Raw genomic sequence first — 20945 nt, 5'->3', positions numbered from 1 at the left:
AACAACCGAATCGAACCGATAATCGCCGCATTGGTTAAAGGGAATTTTTACAAACGGCTTACTTATATCTACGGCGCCTTCGTTACGATCAGTACCGCGTTCGGTACAAGGCCGAGCTTGTCCAGCGGCATGTCGTACTCTTCCGCGCTAAACACCTTCTTCGGGAAGTTGGTCATCAGTCCAAACGACGCATCGATCGAGTCCATCTTTAGCTGGACGAACAACCGCACCGCGGCCAACTGCTCGCCGGCCTGGAACGTTTGCACAAGCTGCGTTCCGTCCATCATGCGAATCGCAATCTTGGCCGTGGTGTAATTCTTCGTCTCCACCGGTTTGCTTGGAGTGGTGGACGTTGGGTTGGACGTAACTGCGGCCGCTGGTGGTGACGGTGGGCTGTTCGTTGTGGAGGTTGGTGATACGGCAGTGGTGGTTTCGCTAGAAAAAAATAACGACACAAGGAAGTAACGTTTAATACACAATTTGAAATTGATCCCTCCAAAAGAACGCAACAAAATACTAATGATGAGAATAACAACTCTTTGCAAGGAATTAATTCTCTCTCATTACTGGTATTTAATTCTTTTAACAACTCTTTTGGGAATCGTTTTAACAAGGCAAGACGGTGGTTGACTCAAAACTAAAGCACTGAACGGGAGAAGGGGTGCTTTAAGGTATCCCCTGAAAATAGCGATTTCCCAAGATGTACTTTCAATTTAAATTTAACTCATTTTTTAATGACGGAGGTTGCGGTGGGATTTCCTCTCGTAACGACTCTCATAACTGCTGTGAGTTGCGCTTCCAACCCCAATATAGCTTTCAAAACTCTATGTTGATTCGAATCCTAAAAAAGTTTTTTAAACTCTTTGCTATTCGAATCTCTCTGGCGACTATGAATCCTTTGGGAGTGACCTTGATAATAACAATTCCCAAAAGAGTTGAAAACTCGATTTGAATCCCTCTAGTTACTATTAACTCCTTCCGATTGAGTTTTATAATAATTCCCGAAAGAGTTTGGGAACACTCATACTCAGGACGCACAACGTTACTACATACCCAGAATCTTTTGCCTTCCGGGCAGCCCGATCGGCTTCAATCTGAGCTCGAACACGGTCCCGTGCCTGCTGACTTTCCAGCTTTTCGCGCTTCCGCTGATCCATCAACTTCTTCATCTCCTGCTCCTCCATCTTGCGCCGTGCCTCCAGCATATCCTTGCCCGACTTGATACGCAGCCGTTCCCGCTCCATCGCTTCCTTCTTTTCGTTTTCTTCGCGCTCCTGTCGCTTGCGGCGCATCTTCTCCTCCAGCAGGGCGAGCTGTGCCTTCTTCTCTTCCTCGGTGAGCGGTTTCTTCTCCTCGGTCGACTCCGAGAAGCTGCTGTGTTCCGTCTTGGCAGCGTGGAATTCGACCTCCTCCTGGGATTTAAACAGTTTACCACATTCGTCACATTTGAGCGATTTTGCTACAGCCGCTGCCGACTGCTCATCGGTCGAAGCTCCGGCCGATGGTGTGTCCGTTGTTTCAGCGGCTGTCGAGCTGGAACTATCGCCGGCGGGACCGGATGCAGCGGCGGGCGGTGGCAGTGGTTCATCTGCGTGGGCCAGCAACCATTCCATGGCCTGTTCTACACCTTTGTTGTTGGTCACTTCAAGCGCCCGTTCGCTGAAAAAAGGGAGAGTAAGTTAGTATGGCGGGGGGAGTTTTCTGGCCAAGGGAGAGATGTTTTTGGTCAAGCGAGTTTTCTTACGCCTTCTCCTTCGGGAATCCCATATCTATCAGCGTTTGAATATCGGACATGGTTACGCTTATAACAAACTATTCGAACTAGCACAGGTTAATTAAAATCAGTGGGAGATGTCCCTTTTTTTTCGTTGCAATCACGGTAATGTGCAGTTTTCCTGCAAACCAACAAACACCGCTGAGTTTGACAGTTGTTGATACAATCATCATGACAGCGGCAAATGTCAACAGAAAATTCAAACTGCACCTTAAGGAACGCCAACGGAAGAGTATGCGTTATTTTTATACAAATTTTCGCCCATATGTTCGTAATACTGGAGTGTAAAATATTCTCTTTATGCAAAAAATACAATTCAAGCGTCCTTTGCATCCTTCTAGCTGATTTGTTGAACGTTTGTTTTGGAGTTGTTGAACGTTTGTTGAACGAACCGATTGGAGCGCACCTCATTACCGTCCACCCACTTGTCAAAACAGTCACAACAATCTTGCCACCGAAAATATTGACGTGTACCATTTCTCTGGTTCGGAAGGCAAGCAAGCTGAAAAGTGGAGTGAAAATTGTGTAGTTCAGCTGTAGAAAACGAAACAGGACTGAAAGTGGGTGGTGGGTCTGCTGTTCAGCTCCTTGTGCCGACAGGATGAACTTCCTTAAAAGTGGCCTACAGACGGTGCTCGGTTCACAGCAACCGAACCAAGCACCGAGCGGTGCAGAAACGGTAAGATTTTCTGCTATGTGGAAGAGAGCCCGTGAAGGGAGAGGGCGCCTAGACTGACTGTTTGTCTTTTCAGGTGGAACTGTTAGTGGAACGGGTAACATCGTCCACCTTGCTAGATGACCGACGGGATGCTTGCCGGGCTTTGAAAGCCCTATCGAAAAAGTATCGCATCGAGGTAGGCATCGGTATGAACGCGATGCTGCAAGTGCTCGAGACGGATCGTACGGATTGTGAGATTATCGGGTACTGTTTGGACACGCTGTGCCATGTCACTTCACCGGAACAGTTCGAAGAGGAGGAGGATAATCCAAACGTGACGGCCAACATCGGTGAACAGTTTACGGAAATTTTCATCAAAAACTCCGACAACGTGTGTCTGGTGCTGGGGTGCCTGGAGGAGTACGATTTCCGTGTCCGATGGGCAGCGATCAAACTGCTCACCAATCTGCTCGCTAACCGACCAAAAGAAATACAGGAGATTGTGCTCGTCAGCCCGATGGGTGTGTCGAAGATGATGGATTTGCTGATCGACAGCCGGGAGGTGATACGAAACGATGCGCTGCTGCTGATGATACAGCTGACGAAGGGAAATGGGAACATTCAGAAGATTGTTGCGTTTGAAAATGCGTTTGACCGGTTGCTGGACGTTATCAAGGAGGAAGGTTGCTCGGATGGAGGCATCGTGGTGGAGGATTGTCTGATATTGATGCTAAACCTGCTAAAGAACAATCCCAGCAATCAGCAATTCTTTAAGGAAGGATCGTACATTCAGCGGCTGGCACCGATGCTGGAACTTGCCACGGACCAGGATCAAACGGGCATGAGTCCACAGAAGGTATCCAACCTCCACTGTATGCTGCAGGTGGTAAGGGCGCTCGTTTGTCCCAGCAATCCTCAGCAAGTTATAAGCTCTTGTCAGAAGGCAATCCGGAGTTCCGGCTTGCTTTCCGCAATATGCAACATTATCATGGCAAGCGGCGTGCCACCGGATTTGCTGATCGAAACGATCAACACGATCGCGGAAGTGATTCGAGGTGATGGGCAAAACCAGGATTACTTCAACTCATTCGTTGCACCGTGCGATCCACCACTATCGGCCATCGTGCTGCTGCTGATGTCGATGGTGAACGAGAAGCAACCGCTTTCGTTACGTTGCGCCGTACTGTACTGCTTCCAGAGCTATCTGTATCGCAACGAAAGTGGCCAGACTTCGCTCGTTAAAACGCTTCTTCAGTCTTCGGAGCAATCGACCGCCATTACCAGTGGTCAGTTGCTCTGTCGAAGTCTCTTCAGTACGGATCCACTGTCGAACTGGTTTGCGGCCGTTTCGATGAGTCATGCACTGCTAGAGAATCCGGCTCAAAAGGAGCAACTGTTGCGTGTGGTGCTGGCCACCTCACACACCAGCAAACCGGTTTCGCTGCTGGAACAGTGCAATCAGTTACTTCAGCAGGCAAACTGCAAATTCCAAAGCAAAGTTGGTCTGCTGATGCTGCTGTCGGTGTGGTTAAGCCACTGTCAGCTGGCGGTACGTACATTCCTTTCCATCCCCGGTACAGTCGCCTACCTGACCGGACAAATATCGGCCAACGAGCACGGTGACAACGAGTATCTAGTGCAGGGTCTTTGCGCCTTCCTGATGGGCATCTGCATCCAGTTCAACGACAATAGTGTACAGGAACATCAGCGTGAATTCCTCTGCCAGCTGCTGGTGAAACGGATAGGACTCGACACTTACAACAAAAAGCTGGGAGAAGTATCGAAGCACGAAAACTACAGCAAATCGGCTAAACAGCCACAAATACGCATTGCGGCTACCACCGATCTGTTATTGGATTACGAGTTTTGCCGCCTATTTAAAGCACTAGAAGCGGTCATTACGAAAACGGTGAATGGATTCAGTTCCGGGGGAGAAAACATCACCGAGCTTACCCTTAGCCAGGAAGCGTCCGGTTTGGTGGCACAGTATAAAGACATTATACGTGAGCAGGACACACGGCTACAGTCACTCCAGCAACAACTCGCACACAGCGAAGCGAAGCTAAACGAGCTAACCGGTGCGCTGGAACAATCGCAAACCAGTAACCGACAGTTGCAGGATCAAAATATTCTTCTCAAGGCACAGCTACAAGCAGCATCCGATTTACGCCAGCAAACACTTTCCTCTTCGGCCTCGTCCCCGCTTCACATACTACCGGCACAGGACGACCGACAAGAAGCAATGGAACAGCGACTTTCCCTACTAACTCTCGAACAGCAAACCGATCGGTCGAAAATCGCCTACTACGAGTCGGAAAACACACGCCTACTGAGTGAGCTCGATCAGTTGCGCTTGCGGGTAACAATGGCAGAAAGCAAAGCGAACGAATCCGGCACCGAGCTGGACAAGCTACGAAAGGATCAGGAAGATCTGCTGGAACTGTTAACCGATCAGGAGAACAAACTACAACGCTACCGGATGGAGCTGAAAAAGGCGACCGGCCAATCTTTTGAAGAGGAAGAGGATGATGATGAGGATGATGAGCTGCAGGCGATCGAGGCGAATGATGATGGGGAGAATAGTAGAGAGACCAATTCTACCGGCACGACTAACACGACCAACAATAATACTTCCAATTATCCGGGAGGATTTGTGTGCTAACTAACGCCATAATCGATACGCCTGCGCTTAATAGGACGACGGATTGCGTTCTTCCGTATTGTTTTGCATCTAAATACCCGCCTATATCCGCACACATACGACTATACTTTTGCCAATACAATAGATAAGCCAATAAAAGTTCTTTTCGATCACAAGCAATTTGCTGGATTCTTTTTTGGCACAATAACCTCGATAGAGGGTGACTCGGTCGGCTGCCATTATTTAAGTATATTCTGCAAGTATAACTAAGCGATATAATAAAATACTATCGAATAAAGCAGTGAAAATGATAGTTACTTATTTGCTAAATATAATCGTATTTAAATTACAGCCGCCCCGTTCCTGTACCTTTCCCGTTAAGTTAAGTCCTGTATTATCATATTTCTTCGTTAAGTGGACGATCTGTAAAGGATTGATGGGCTGGGTAGTAGATTTTCATGACAGTCTTTTTCTTCCTTATCTTGTTATACACCGGGACTGAATTATTAATCTTGCGTAAGGTCAATTTGTTAATTTATTCATGAATTCAACGGACCTTGAGGCCATGTTGAAGACACCTAAAGCTATCTATTTTAGAAGACAACAAGCTGACCAGGACAAGTATGCTAACGAGTACACGCACTCAAGGAACGCGTATGCTATTGGGCTTAGAGCGGTCAGACAAAAAAATTAATTCACGAGAGATATGGAAAGGATCCGAGGAAAAATAAACAATCAGGCTGCTCCACCACTCTTATAAAAATTGCTAATTGCTGGTAGGAACGCAGATCTTGCTGTTTTCTCGTTGATGTAGACCTTTGGTGGTAGCTAAGAAGCTAAAGAATTTTTCGCCCATCTTTACCCAACATGAGTACATGGTAAACATGACAGGGATTCCAAATATGTTCAATGCGTCCTATACGTTTTTCCTCGATTATACTCTCAGATGCAACTTTAAAGTAAAAGAAAAGATGATAAAACTGTATCCTCACTGTTTGCCACAAACTATCGATTCTTATTAAAAAATAAAAATAAAATTCCAAAGATCCAGTGTGCCCCTAAATGCAATCATTGTTGGAGCTTAGCTTTATTTAATTTCTTTCATTTCCCAATGCCACAGGTCTCCATTACTAACGGCACAACGTCGCATCAATCTTTTGCAACCAAGGCACGGCAAGTTTTAGCTTTCGTCGATAGTTTACATCGCTTGCTACCGGATTACGCTCGAGATAGACCGTCGCCAGCCGCTTATTGTTGGCCAACTTATCCACACAAGTCCATTCCGATACACCATTATCATTCATCTGAAAGTGATCATAAAAAAGGAAAATTAAATCATTCAATCTCGTCTCCCAGGTGTTTGTTTAGCATCTTACATACCCAAAATTCTTCCAGCATCTCCAAATGTTCAATATTTTCGATCCGCTTGACCCGATTTTTGGCCAGATCGAGTGTTTCGATCTGTTTGTTGTGGTCCAAATTTTCAATCGCCTCTATACCATTTTCCGACAGGTACAGCTCAGTAAGATTGACCAGTTTATCTAAATTTTCGATCTTTGTGAGCCGGTTACACTGCAAACTCAAACATTCCAGCTTGACCAGCTGGTCGAGATTTTCAATTTTCGTTATCTTGTTCTTGCCCAAGTAGAGGTGGGTCAGGTTGGTCAAATTGTCAAGGTTTTCGATTTTCTGCAAGAGGAAATTATGAATTATTTGTACTTCAAGTTGACTCCCATCCCCCATGCGCATACCCTTATCTTATTATCGCCTAACTCCAGCATGGTCAGGCTGGTGAAATGGTCCAGATTTTCGATCAATGATATGCGGTTAGCGCACAGGAACAGCTTCCGCAGGTTGGTCAGTGCGGAAAGGTTCTTGATCTGATGCAATCGATTAAAGCTCACATCGAGCATTCTGTTCAAAACATCGAAAAAAAAGGGTTAAATTTGGATTTCCCCTATGCTTGCACGGTTTTACCTACTCCAGGTTAACAAGTTGATCCAGATTTTCCAGCTCCGTTATCTGATTGTCGTACAGCTCCAGCTCGATCAGGGATGTAAGATGGTCTAGATTTTCAATCTTTTTTATCAAATTCCATCGTAGATAGAGTCTGCAAAATGTGTGTGAACCGTACATGAGTCATGAGTCACAGTTGCACAGTTGTGAGGAATCCCCCGCCCCAAGCAATTCTTATTACCGTTCAAGCTTTGTAAGCGGTTCAAGGTTCTCGATCTTTCCGATGCGCCCATGATTCAGATCAACCTCGGTCGTTTCCGGATCGATCGTAATGACGTCCTCCATTTTAACAATCTCATGTTCGGCTACCTCGCCAGCACCCGGCGGCCGTTCCACTTCCTCGACAGTGGGAGAATCGGCACGCTGTTGTTCTGGTTGGTCTGATGGAAACAGATACGCCACAGGATAAGTAATATCTTGCCGGAGCGTCATTATGACCCAAGCCCAGCATTCTTACCTTCGTTTGTACTCATTCTCGAAGAAGGGCGATCGATACTTTTTTCCAATCAGCAAAACCAAAACAGCAAGAGGAATTGTTTTCGAAAACGAGCGTTTTACACAACGAACCGAGGCTAAAACATAAACAAGAACAGATTAGCTTGTTTATTTCACCCTTTCAATAGGATTTCAGAAAGTATTTTGAGAATATTTTGCTCTTTCTTGTACTCACAACTACCTTACAAACGGCGAAATGTTACCAAAAGTTGTAAAAATTACAAAATGTTGACAATTTTGTGTACGCTCCGCAGCTGACTGCGAATAGAATAGGGCGGGGTTTGATCATACGGTGTTTTGATTCGGCCATGTTGCCATTGAGATTGACGTTTGGGATGCGTTTGCTTTTCCCACTTCAAATTTGACCTTTTTTTAATTGAAATATAATTTCTTTAATTATCTTAACCCTTTTATCTATAACCCCGATAATTTAACCTATTCCAAGATACCTTCTGCACAGACAGTCAAATGATTTTATTTTAGCTGAGCGTATTTCATCAGAATATTGCATTGATATTGGATTATGTAGAAAAAAGTTATAAGTCGCCAAAGTTGCTGGCTACGAGGGTAGCCCTATTGCCTGCAATATGAAATTCGTGGCAGGGTTAAGTACGCATCCTCGATGTGACAAGTAGAGTACGCCGATGAACTCACCTGCCATTTGCGAACATTCCTTCGACTGCTCTAATCAGATCGATGCGTAAACAAAACATCACCGAGTGCGAGTAGAATCTGATTGTAACTCAAATTAAATTACAATCTTTCCCACTTTTTTCGGTATCTCTTTCCAATCTCGTAACGAGATTTGTTAGTACCTGTTCCCAGTAGTGTGACACGTAAAGCATGTACCATCAATTGTGACCATTCATCGAGAATCATTTACTCAGTGAGAAGACGGAGGAACCACCCTTGGTGCTTGAAGAGGGAATCAATTAACGAAACTACCGTACCGTGGAGCAACGATGCCGTCCTCTAATCAAGGCGCACCACCGCCGAGCATCGACGAGCTGTACATGGAGCGCGATTTCTACATCGGACTTGCGCTGGCCGTGTCCAGCAGCATTTTCATCGGGTCTAGTTTTATCATCAAGAAAATTGGTCTCCTCCGGCTGTCCCGGGTCGGTTCGGTGCGTGCCAGTGCCGGCGGGTTCGGGTACCTGCGCGACTGGATCTGGTGGGCTGGCCTTATCTGCAGTGAGTAACTACAAACAATGAGTCATTCGTTCCGCGTGTGAAGCGAGAGAATTTGATAAGACGGCCTACTATGTTTTATGATTAGATGCTGTAGAGACGGAGAGAGATCCCATTTGTTCTAATAATTATTCTCTCCGACACGGTTTCTTTCTCTTTCAGTGGGTGTTGGAGAGGCGGCCAACTTTGCTGCGTATGCCTTTGCTCCTGCTTCCCTCGTTACGCCGCTCGGTGCACTTAGCGTGATCGTAGCCGCCGTTATGGCTTCCAAGTTTCTCAAGGAGCGGCTAAATCTGCTCGGCAAGCTTGGCTGTTTTCTCTGCATCGTAGGGTCAACGATCATCGTCATACACTCACCGAAGGAGGGTGAAGTGGAGGATCTTAATCTGCTAATTAAAATGCTCCAAGATCCCACCTTTATTACGTACGTCGTGCTGATCCTCTCCCTGTCGCTATTCATCGGATGCTGCATCGGTCCACGGTACGGTCACAAGCACGTTACCGTGTACATTCTCCTGTGTTCCGCGATCGGTAGCCTTACGGTCATGTCCTGCAAAGCGCTCGGACTCGCACTGCGCGACACCCTGTCAGGCAAATCGAACGATTTCGGCATGTGGCTACCGTACTTCCTCATCCTCGTGACGGTGGTGTTTGTGGGCATACAGGTGAACTACCTCAACAAAGCGTTGGACATATTCAACACAAGCATCGTGACACCGATCTACTACGTCATCTTTACGACGCTGGTCATTACTGCGTCGGCGATCCTATTCAAGGAATGGCGTCACATGCGCGCCGAAGACATTATTGGCGATCTGTGCGGCTTTTTCGTCGTGATCGTCGCTGTGATACTGTTGAACGCGTTCCGCGAGATGGACATTAGCTTGAGCGATGTGAAGGGTATCATGCGACCGAAGCGGGAACTGTTACACTCTTCGTCGCACAAGTGTGCCCAGTACGAGGACTATCTCAACGATAGCGAGGAACGAGGCCCGCTGAAGCCACAGTACGGAACGAACTACTTGAACGCGTAACGACAGCTAACGGGCGGGCGGGGTGGTGGGCCGCCGGTGGACGATGAAGTGGAGGTTCGACGCAGTACGTTACAGTTTGTCCGGGAGACGGCCAAGTTGAACTTGAAGCAGGTGTGACGAACAAAAACTGAGAGACCAAAAATTAAGACAGCTTCACTAAATTATAACCGAAAATAGAGATACAAACCCCCCCAAAAAAAAAATGGTAAAAATTGGTTTGTTTGTGAATGAATAATATTTTGAAAAGAAATTCCAAAGCGAAGCAAAAAACCTATAATTAATAACGTATGCATAAAAAACACAAGCGGCAGGAATGCTTCGATTTTTCATGCACATTTGAATAGTGTTGGCCGGATACGATCGGACAAATATCTTGCAGATTCTGGCCTTTTTGGAGAAAGCAAGTGAGACAGATGGCCAGATATTCGACCATTTTAAGCCCCACGAACATTCAACAGAATCTGCGATTCACAATCAATGAAAAGGACGTCACATCTCGTTTTATTTTCGCCGTGAATTGTGAAACCCAATGTGATTTGTAGTACAACGAGCCTCCCAACAGATGCTTTAAAAAGTACCACAAAGACGGCGAAGAGGTTTTGTTATCTTCTCGAAGCGAGAGCTGAAAAAAAGAAGCGTTCGGAGTGATTCTGGTGGATCCCAAGCAACCTACTTAAGTGTGCCCCAGAACCGTGCGATCGGAATTATCTAGATAAATTTGCAGAGGAAAATTCATCTAAATAATTGCATTGCATGGTCAAGGTCAGGGATGAATTGATGAAATAGGCGACTATTCAACAAATTTTATTTTACACTTATGGCTTAAGTGCCCGGCAGAAGGCTGCAAGATGACGAAGAAAAGATTCGATTTTTCTTGAACTTAAGATAAATTAAAGAAAACAACACAATTTAATTGGTTACTGTATCTTTAACCGTCTAATTTTACCATGCATCTAAAAAAAAGTCGCTTTTTAATGCACACATTATAATACATCTTAAAACAAGGAACAGTCACAGACATCATCCGTTTGCTCTCTTTCCGGTGTCCGGTGGTTGCCTGTTCCGGGTTTAAGCGGCCATGACAGGCATCGTTACTTGAAGAATTTTGGTGGTGGTATCGAACCGGGCCTCCACCTTGCTTTCGTCGATACGATAATCCACAAACACGTCCAGCAGATAGCCCTTCTTGCGCGCTTCCAGCAGAATACGATCCTCACCAATGTCCAGCGTAATTTCACTCGATGAAACCTGTTCGCAAAAAAGCTAGATACAATACCAAAACCAAAAACCCATGCATCCACCTCCGTAAAAGGACTTACACAATCCGGAAGATGAAACTCGCCAATCAACTGTTTCGCTCGTCCGACTGCCGGTTCGCGGAAGAGCTTACTTTCTGGTTTCTTTGTAGCGGCCTGCGAAATGGCCAGCTTTGTTGGATCGGGCACGTACGATGGTGTCGGTTCGGCCGTCGGTGCCACAACCGTACGCGAACTGTTCGTTTCGTTCTTGACCGTTTTCACCGTACCTGCATCGATCTCTTCTATTAGCGGTTTCTTGCCACTCGACTGAGATGCTAGTGGACGCGGATTATCAAGCTCGTTCAGCAGTGCCCGATCTTCGATCGACTGGGCCGGGTAGCTTTCGATCACCTGCTTCACGTCCCGGTTCTGAATGTTATGTGGGATCAGCCGGTCTACGACCTTTTTGTTCTTCAGTACGCGAAAGTTGGTCTCGTCCAGCGCAACGTTATACTTGTTTTCCAGCCCATCGAACAGTACGCTGATGAGGAACTCGCGCAACAGCCCACCGGACTCAATTTTGGCGTAGAATTTCGTGCTGATCGCAATATCGCACACCTGGCAGCCTTGGTTGGATTTGTCCAGTGTTGGCCGTGGTGCGGTGATGCTCATCGGTATGCGGAATGAGTTGGGATCACCGTCGTTAAGGATGCGGATCAGCTCTTCCTCGGTGATGTCACGTGGTGGTGGGATGCCATCGGTTTGGCAGAGGTTGATGAAAAACTTTTCCTTCGATTCCTTTTTGAACGCTTTGATGCAGAATCCTATATAGAGCCGAAAGCAAACGAAGAAATAATATAATTAGCAACACAGATTCTAAAAGATGTATTGTGAAGAGCGTTTTCGGAAGAAGATACAATAAAACGACAATAATTTAACAATGACGCAGTTATTGTTGAAAAGAAATGGATATAATTCGAACAATGGTATTTGCAGCCCACCAGTTTATACTACAGTTCAAGCCAAATTATCTACTTAAAATGACTGTTGCAAAGGACGAAGCTGAAACTGTATACAACACCTTTATATTCCCAGTATCTTTACGACAATGAAGAGCTCTTGGAACTATACGGTGATCATGTCTAGAGGATGACATTGGACAACCCAGCCCGCCAAGTCTTTTAAAGCCATCCAGAGGAGGCGTGGTAGGACCAAATTGAGATTGAGTGACCGCCGGGGTATTAAATTAGCAATCGATGACCCTAGATCGTGAGTGCTGTTGAAGATTTCTGACGACCGTGAAGCTACTGTAGCGACAGATAAGTAAATAAGTAAGTCAATAGCATTTACATCCACATATTAAACAACTATATACTGTCGAGCATTTCAGGGGTTCAAATCCCATCCAGACCGTTCTCCCGTAGGGAGGACTGACTATCCAACTACGTGGTATCGGCAAATCTAGTAAGCTATTTGATGGCCGGTATGAGTTTTACATTTTTTTTACAGTCATCGGCATTCGCAAATAGAACTCTGGGACGTACACAAACTTCAGGATTTATGTAAAATTCTGGGTATTTGTAAGTGGACCTCTTTATTATAATTTCATTCAATACTTAAAACCCATCAATACAATGAGAGCAATCCGCAATACGATTTATGATTCATTTTTGGTCCCATGGATTGTTGCAATCAACTCATCTGAAATTTTAAAACTATTCGTATGTTGCTAAATACCGTCTATCTGGTCGGTTGATGAAGGGCTCCAACTTAGTGATGATCTAACCATTTGGCAAATCGTGCAATATTTAACTAAACTGTCTGATTAATATTTTACCAAACGACAATATTGTTTGTATCCGACACATTTGAAAGCTTTCTGGTTAGAGCTGGGTGCTGGCAAACTGGCTACGATATTGCGGTACTTGTTGGTGACCATCCATATAACCTAATGGTAATAAGAGTCTCTACTCATACCTGAGAGATGTACACTGAAAATTTCATTCAATCGGATTGTTTCAACCTAAACATACCGAACTGTACTTCATTCTGTAAAACCTAATTCCATTTTCCGTTGCAAGCAGACTTGTATGATTCGTCTGCTCTCGGTCGTATCATAATCCATTCTCTGCTGTATATACACAAACTCAGAAATTAAATTAAATAAAAATTGATTGAAGATTATTGGACAAATCCTAGTAGCTAGTTCTGGATCATCGCACATGACGTAAAATTCCCTGGAAGGCATTCCAATTTTTTTGGCAACCCCATAAATAAAAGAAAAAGCGATAAAGATTACAAACATTACAGTACTTTCTAGATCTTCCTTATCATTGACAAAACATGTGTACATTACAATACCCTCAGGAATAATAAAATAGAAAAGCTTTATTGTAGGCCCTTTTTCCATCAAAAAGACACTAATTTAAACTAGCAAGACTGAGAAAATACACCATCGATCAAATAGATTGTCGATTTGGATCCGTTGATAAAAATAATCAACTCCTGTGCGATCGTGAACCTGTCCCACAACGCGAAGGACAATCCTATACCATGAGAAAAAAAAATGCAGAACAAACAGACGCGGACGGACAGATTTCGATTTTCGGTGGGGTACAATGACTCGCTAAAATTTTCGTCATCCCATCACACACGCGCATCGCCAAACCACGAGCAGCAGACGCCGATGACCAGTCGGCGCGTTTCATGACGTTATCCTCCCCAGGGTCTAGTGCAATGATGACGTTATCGTGCGAAGTGCCCGAATGAGATAATGAACCGCGCACGCACCAACCACACCGGTCGAAGCCATAGAACGGCTACCGGTGTAACATGAGTGCGAACCCCCAATCCACCCATCCACCACCCCTCTTTCATGCAATCAGCAAGCCAAAGGTTTTTGTTTTGTAGTGGTGGCGGCTTCGTTCCGAAACGATTTTTTTCTGTTAAGCTATTTTCAAAACGACACATACCACTGCAAGCATTTAAAAAAAACTTTGACGGTATTCGATGAACCATAACTGATACCCGTTACCGGTTGTTACCGTCTTACCACCTCACAAATATTATGTTACAAGTAGGAACAGTTGTAACTGTAGAGGGAAAATATGGTTTAGTTTCGTTTCGCTATTTCAAGACCTTAGGATAATTTGTGACAGGAAAGGAAGCTCATTAATAATGTGGGACAAAGGACAGCTTGTGTGACCAACCAAAAAAAAAAGTGAATACTTAAACACCGGTCACCCCATTCATTATGTGGGCGATCTGCAGGGTTTTTGAAGCGGAATGTGAATAACCATTTCAACGGATGGTTTAGCCATTTATTCTATATTGGTGCTTAGGTACAACTTTATTGGCCATTACAATATTTTTTTTTTGCTTTTTTTATTTTTACAATACCACTTGAATTAATTACTTGATTAATTAAATAAATGTTGATATTAATCGACATTTAGCGCGGCCCGGTGGTGTAGGCGACAGCGGCGCCGGTCCTAAAACGGCAGGACCATTCAAATCCCATCCGGACCGTCCCCCTGTAGTGAGGTCTGAGTAACCAACTACGTTGTATCGGCAGTCTAGTAAGCCATTTCGAGATACGCCAAGAAGAAGAAGAAGAAGAAGAATCAACATCTTGTTGATTTGCTATTGATGTCCTGTTTAAATAATTTTAGTAACATAAACTGACAGCAAACGGAAAGAATCTGCTCCACTGCCATGAGCGATCCGTAAATCAGTGACAGTATAAGCTTCCTGATGCTTCTAACACAACTGTTTCCATGTTTGTTTGTTATAATTAACTAATTTTACATCATCATCGAACAGGCACAAGAGAAAATGGTTAATTTTGTTCGGGTTATCAAGCATTTTTAAATTTATTAATCCAGAAAATGATTGGGCATTCATTCATACGAAATCCAACCATTGAGTTTATTCGTGGTTGTGCCAGCTAATCGCAAACAATTGTAAACTGCTTTATAGTTCCTGTCCCTTTATCTGGATTTCCGGAGCGAGGTGCAAAGCTTTTACATACGAATTTCTAATAGCAGTTCCACACAAAAATCACATTCGTTTGGGTGCCATATATTAACCTTTTCAAGTCACGAACTATATGCTGCTTTGGTACTACAAACGATAGCCTGAACTGTTTCGTCTCAAATGTGGGATGGTGATGCAAATAGGTTACAATATAACAAAGATATACAGAAGAAATACTTCAAGCGTTAAAAGTACTTCAAATAAATTAAATTTAAATTAACACAAACCGGGGAAAAATGTTGAAAAAGATCATGTGTTTGTGGAGATCTTTTTTATGAAATAGCATGCCTGTGTAACTGTTTAAAGCTACACTACTTATTACAACATACCAAAGAATCGTACGATTGTTACTGCTGGGCTATCACAACATTCGCGCCATCCCCTCGCTAGCATAATTTGATTCCCAAACGCACATCTTATTCCAACCTTATGTGCCTTGTATACTCTGCTCTCTTTAATCTAGAATCAGGGCATCAAACAGAAGTTGCGTATATCGATTTTAGTGCACCTCTCGACCAGATACTTTCCAAACTCGAAAGACTTCGTATTGGAGGTCGGATTGGAGTCTTACATTTGTAACAGATCGTAGAGTTACTGAAGGTAGTGTCCTTAGTCCTCTTTTGTTTAGCTCATTTGTCAACGACTGTACCTCCATCCCCCCGTGTCGACGCTCCCTTTACTCTCCCTCTGGTCGCCTTCGCGATAAACCTCCTCTATTCATCCCATGCCGCAAAACTAACTGCGATTCGACTAAGAAAATTAAATGCTGCCTCACTAACCCTGCAAGAAAAAAGCCACAACAACTTTCCTCAACAATGTTGTATTGTTGGGTTTGCATTTGTGTTGGTGTGCACGAATGTCTATCACGGTTGGTGATGACGATGATGATGATGATTATTTTGTAGCACACGCAGTGCCGGCTGGTTGGTGGCTCGCGAGATCGCGGAACCAAACCAAAAGCTTCGCGCGCGGCGTTTCAGTTCATTCGTAACGGACGCACCAAGCGGACGACGCGACAGTAGCGGAGCACTACTGGATCTCAAGCTAGTCTCACTTAGTCCGTGCCGGGGGGGGGGGCCACTTGCATAGTTTGTGAATTTAAGGGCCCATAAGGTGTGTTTCGTTGTGCAGTGTGTGAGCAATAGGATGTAAGTAGTATAATACGTTCTTTTCTCGCTTTTATAACGCTGTCAGGTGTGTTCTTTGGTGCAGAGTGAAATCTTCGTTAGGTCGTTAAATCACATGGCCTCTATCAGAAGCCGTTGGTCAAAGATTGTTCTCTTATGAGTCGTTTTACCATGGGCAGCACAAGTGAAGTGGTAATTTGAACAAGCTTTTTTCCATTCAAACTGTCAATTTCGTGTGCAAAAAATTTACCATGTGAACGCTCCCGTAGCACGGTGTTGCGGGGGAAAAAAACGGAAGACCACGTGTTTCATTGAACTCAAATTTAAATTTACTTATCATCTACGTACCCACTACATCCGCAAAACAAACACGGTTGACGACAGACTAGTTTTTGATTGTTTTTGTCACAGTTTCATACACGATCTTGGAGAGTATGTGTATATATTTAAATCAAGTGACAGGGGAAAGCGGAGTGTGCAGAACAACGGATGAGGATGAGCTTCCTATATCAACATTGTGCAATATGTTGAACCACACCGCTTGGAACGATGAGCTAACCATTTCAGAGCAATTCTGTTCGATGAGATAGAAGAGAAGAAAATACAAAAAACGACCGGTTAACCCGATATTAGAGATTGACATCCAACGTAGTGTTGCGGGCTAGTGGTGTGGCGAGTCGGAAGAACATGAATTATTAGTGTAGCGCACTATTCTATTAACAATCGAATTAGATTGTGACTGTGTCCGTGCGTTTTCTGGTGTGTTTGATTCGTTTGGTGGCTTTCTCGTGACAATCCCAACCCACTTCGTTAATCGTCAGTGCATCACAGGCGCACGTGTGTGTGAGGGAATCCGTCCACGAAACAATTATTCTTAAATGATGCTCTCGCGTCCGGCAGAAACGAATTAGTGTGATTGAATTCGCTGACTGTTCGGCGAAGTTGATTGAAAAGATATTTAAATTGCAAGCAAAACCAAGCATAGACAAGTGCTACATTCATTCTTCTTCTGATGGTTGTGGAATTCCGGTAAATGTCGAAAGATCATCGTAAAATAAAATCGCAACATAACAAAAAAAAAAAACAACGAGAAAACTGTCCATAAGAGAAACAAACAAACGTAACGTTCCCCATCTTGCTATCGTGATCGTGGTTATATGTTAGCAAACAGTTTCACACACTACACTAGCAGCGCTTTACAAAAAAAGTGCCACAAGAATGCAATCAAACAAACAAAAAAAAAATAGTTTCTAAACGAACGTTTTGTCCCATCATCATCATCTTCATTCGTGCGGTGTTATCCAAATCCGGTCTAGCTATGTGCTGTGGGATGTTTGCAGAGATCAGAATTTGAAAACGGAACGCCTTGGTTATGTTTGAGTCAATCTTCATGTCTCTGTCGTAGTGACCGTTCGTTAGATTTAAATTTTGTCTTCAAGTGCGAAGCAGAGAGATCTTCACAAATTTACTAAGTATGACGACACTTAAAACTGCAGCAGATAACTGAGTTTATCTACCATCTTGGCTACAGGATGACTAGCTAAAAACTAATTCTACTGATTCTACTGATGCCTTGGGTTTCTTCACTAAAATATGTTGCCTTTTCGCAGTCACGCGATGCTGACGAGCGACTAAAATCTGTACCATGTTAGACGTTTTTTTATGCCTTCTTTTAGATATGTTGTAATACTCAATGTGGTTAATTGGCAGTTAACAGTTGCGTGTAGAGAAAAATGGCACAAAAGACGATTTAGAAAAAATGGTCAGAAAACATCCTAAACGGATAAACAAACGAATAAAAAATTTAATTCTAACCCCCAAAAACTCAGTGACAAACCGTAAACCGCATGAGAACAGGTGCCTGTACACCGGACCACAGCCATATTCAAATTCAAACGTACTCAAACAGTATGTATGCTAACACTTAATTTGGAACACGACACGTACGGAAAATAAACATAGATGTGTTCAACGTGCAAAAGGTTCCAGTTGCGGGCGGAACTGAGAACTGAGAAGAGAAGTGATTTATTAAATTTACGTATGACGGATCATGAACAATGCGCCCAGTGATGTGGTGTAAGCATCATCCAAATGAGTGTACCGACAGAACTGTGTGTCGAGCGGACGTGTTTTGTGCTGTTAAAATGGGTTCCTAAAAGGTTCCCCGGGTTCAAATATGTGGCAAATGAGTGAGAATATGTACTGAATTTTTAGGCCAGCCCAAAAAGTAACACCCAAGAATGAGCAAGTGAGCCTATGTGTACGGCCGAGCTAGGTACTCCGTTAGTGCGGACGATCAAAAGGGAAAATGATGATGATGGACCAACACCAAAAACTCGTTCTCCTCTCCCTTGGGAAGCTAATGATTTCTTGTGAAAAAAAGATGCGTAACGAACCAAGAATCCAACGGCGTCGTATACGAACGGACACAGGAAGAAGTGGTGCTAAAAGCGAGATGATCGCGACACGCGCGCACAATGACTGGCAGAAATTAGTTAGGTTCAAGCACGATCATTCATGCGCAAGGAAGCTTACACATAGATTGCGAGTGTTTTTTTTTTAAATGAACATGATGATGTGTTGCACTTTTGCAAATACAAAATGCTAAATGATGACGATGATTTTCCCGGGTCGTATCCCTTCATCCGGAAGACTACTGTCATGGGCGGAACTCGTAGTTTGCAAGCAATCTGTACATCGATTCCCATGCTTTATACATGGTGCCTGTTTTGCAACTTTTTCCGCGACACTGTCGCGTTCGGTTGCCGGTTGCTCTGTCTGTGTGTTGTTTGTTCGTTCGTGATAAGAACGTTTCAAGCATTATTATCAGCTGATGACGCTTCTGACCGAGGCGTCATGTGTGTTTGATACATTGTTCCCATTTGCTACATGCCACCCAATCAATGATAACAGCTGATTTTTTGTTGTGCCCTATTGCACTCAACCAGCACGATATACCAGGGGTTTGCATTTTTTCGCATTTTATTACATTGCCCCACGGACAGAGACAGCGTCGGGTACTGATATGAGATAGGGGGGCATTGTGGTTGGTTTTTTAAATAATTACTCTCTTGCCGTTTGTTGATTTGCACCGTTGGAGGTGATTGTTAGTAAGTGGTCAAAGGTTTACCCACAAAACACACAGTCGTACGTTGACGCACGTTAAGGGGTTGTTAAAAAAGAGCCTTGAATAAACTATTCACTGAAACAGAATGATAACAGTGGGTAGCCTAGCCTAGATAAGCAAATGGGATACGAAGAGTCGCTGCTAGGCTTACTGTAAGCTTCTGGTAGCATTTGGCGCACGCTCCTGATTTGTTTGCTACAGGTCTACGACCGTCTGTCCTACTTTTCTATTACACCATCTTACATTCCCATCCGAATCGGGATTGTCTTACGGTGTTCTATCACAATGTCTGGCAGATAATTCCTCGCGCAGAAGGGTGCCAGTTGTGTGGCACGTGTTCGCAAAACAGGTTCAAACATGCTCCAACAAGATGGTCCATCTATACGATTTTAAAAGGCTGCACTTCTCAATCAATCATTTGCCATCATCATCGTCGCAAGAGGCAAGACTTTATCGTAAGGCAATTTGTGATTTTAAACGGATACATTTTGAAAAAATAGTTTTCATCAAGTGTTTTTTCCCACGAACAAAACAATGGCGCTACCCATTTTGTGATGAAATATTGTGAAACAAAACTGGATTGCTATCAACACTAATTCTCCCCTTTGCGCATCACACGTAATGGACGCTTCCCTTATCATTCTTCTCAGCTGTCTAGTAAGTTATCACCGGACTACCACCACAGGGTGCGATATTCTTTTTATAGCTTTTCGAGCTAGTGAAATGTACTCTTGTAACCATTTGGTCGAACAATAAACATAAACGTGATAACATTTCCATCGGCAATTAAGCAGATGTTGGCGCGGTATTGGAAGCTTATCGGCTTTTGCCCATTCATAATTCTTTTGTTTGAAATCTCACACGTTCCCTTACCTGGTGTGGGTTTAATAATTTTGGATCGGCCACTGCTGATGTCTTCCGCTAGTTCTGCAACCGGTGCCAGAAAGTTCTCCAGCTCTTCCTCGGCTTCATTCTAAGAAGCAAAAAAAAAGTGGGGAGCTTGTTGTTAGTGGAGCAACTTTTTTCCTCTTTTTTGTAAGTGTGTATGTGTGGATCGATAACTTACCTTCACTATTCTCAGGCTCTTCTCCAGTCCGTTTCCATCGAGAAGGATGCTTTTGGATGGTCGGCTCATTTTGCTCGAGATTTTAAACCTTACACCACACTTGTTTATTCTTCACAAAAACAACGTTTCTGTTGCTGCTGCTCGGTAGAAATTGTTTGGTGAAATGTCAAATGGGCAGGGAAGCTCAATCGGGATGTTCAGCTTCAAGCCCTGCCAACTACACACTATGGAACAATATAGCATCGGTCGGAGAACAAAAAAATTATTTTACTGCATCCAATTAGCTAACATAAAATGACTTTTCACACGTAGAATAGCAAAAAAAAAAATTGGAATATTATTCAAATTATTTTGAAGGATTTGATATCTAGTCTTACTCGTAATAATTAATTTTGAATAATTTCATTTTTACTGATGCTAACCCAGTATGCAATGTGGTGGACGTTGCTCAGAATATCCTACACATTAGATTTTCCCATTTTTTCACAAAAAAAAATACAGCTTTTGCTAATTTCAGTATTTTTTAAAATTTTCAGATTTTTC

At 43.8% G+C, this 20945-nt stretch overlaps 6 protein-coding genes across 6 annotated transcripts in view; 2 read left to right on the top strand and 4 right to left on the bottom strand.

Moving 5' to 3' along the window:
• Positions 1–20945, bottom strand: part of LOC126565323 (ras-related protein Rab-9B) — a 186638-nt gene that overhangs the window by 19389 nt on the left and 146304 nt on the right. The window lies entirely within an intron of this gene.
• LOC126564987 (UBX domain-containing protein 1-A) lies at positions 36–1915 on the bottom strand. The gene is made up of 3 exons (XM_050222121.1): positions 1745–1915; positions 1054–1659; positions 36–435 (listed from the first exon to the last, which is right to left on the bottom strand). Exons 1-3 carry the CDS (start codon positions 1792–1794, stop codon positions 69–71), a joined length of 1023 nt encoding a protein of 340 aa, XP_050078078.1. The 5' UTR covers positions 1795–1915; the 3' UTR covers positions 36–68.
• On the top strand, positions 2349–5094 carry LOC126564077 (general vesicular transport factor p115). Its single transcript, XM_050220992.1, has 2 exons — positions 2349–2453; positions 2527–5094. Exons 1-2 carry the CDS (start codon positions 2376–2378, stop codon positions 5092–5094), a joined length of 2646 nt encoding a protein of 881 aa, XP_050076949.1. The 5' UTR covers positions 2349–2375.
• LOC126565023 (protein phosphatase 1 regulatory subunit 7) lies at positions 6200–7562 on the bottom strand. Its single transcript, XM_050222161.1, has 6 exons — positions 7547–7562; positions 7271–7469; positions 7055–7183; positions 6825–6987; positions 6454–6762; positions 6200–6377 (listed from the first exon to the last, which is right to left on the bottom strand). The coding sequence occupies exons 1-6, from the start codon at positions 7560–7562 to the stop codon at positions 6204–6206; spliced, it is 990 nt and encodes a 329-aa protein (XP_050078118.1). The 3' UTR covers positions 6200–6203.
• Positions 8521–9836, top strand: LOC126564892 (magnesium transporter NIPA2). Its single transcript, XM_050222016.1, has 2 exons — positions 8521–8778; positions 8938–9836. The coding sequence occupies exons 1-2, from the start codon at positions 8547–8549 to the stop codon at positions 9807–9809; spliced, it is 1104 nt and encodes a 367-aa protein (XP_050077973.1). The 5' UTR covers positions 8521–8546; the 3' UTR covers positions 9810–9836.
• LOC126564909 (PIH1 domain-containing protein 1) lies at positions 10878–20478 on the bottom strand. Its single transcript, XM_050222033.1, has 4 exons — positions 20403–20478; positions 20210–20309; positions 11129–11871; positions 10878–11057 (listed from the first exon to the last, which is right to left on the bottom strand). The coding sequence occupies exons 1-4, from the start codon at positions 20469–20471 to the stop codon at positions 10878–10880; spliced, it is 1092 nt and encodes a 363-aa protein (XP_050077990.1). The 5' UTR covers positions 20472–20478.

The sequence above is a fragment of the Anopheles maculipalpis genome, chromosome 3RL, assembly GCF_943734695.1.
Source record: "Anopheles maculipalpis chromosome 3RL, idAnoMacuDA_375_x, whole genome shotgun sequence".
Taxonomy (NCBI): Eukaryota; Metazoa; Arthropoda; class Insecta; order Diptera; family Culicidae; genus Anopheles; species Anopheles maculipalpis.
This window is presented reverse-complemented; position numbering and strand designations above follow the sequence as displayed.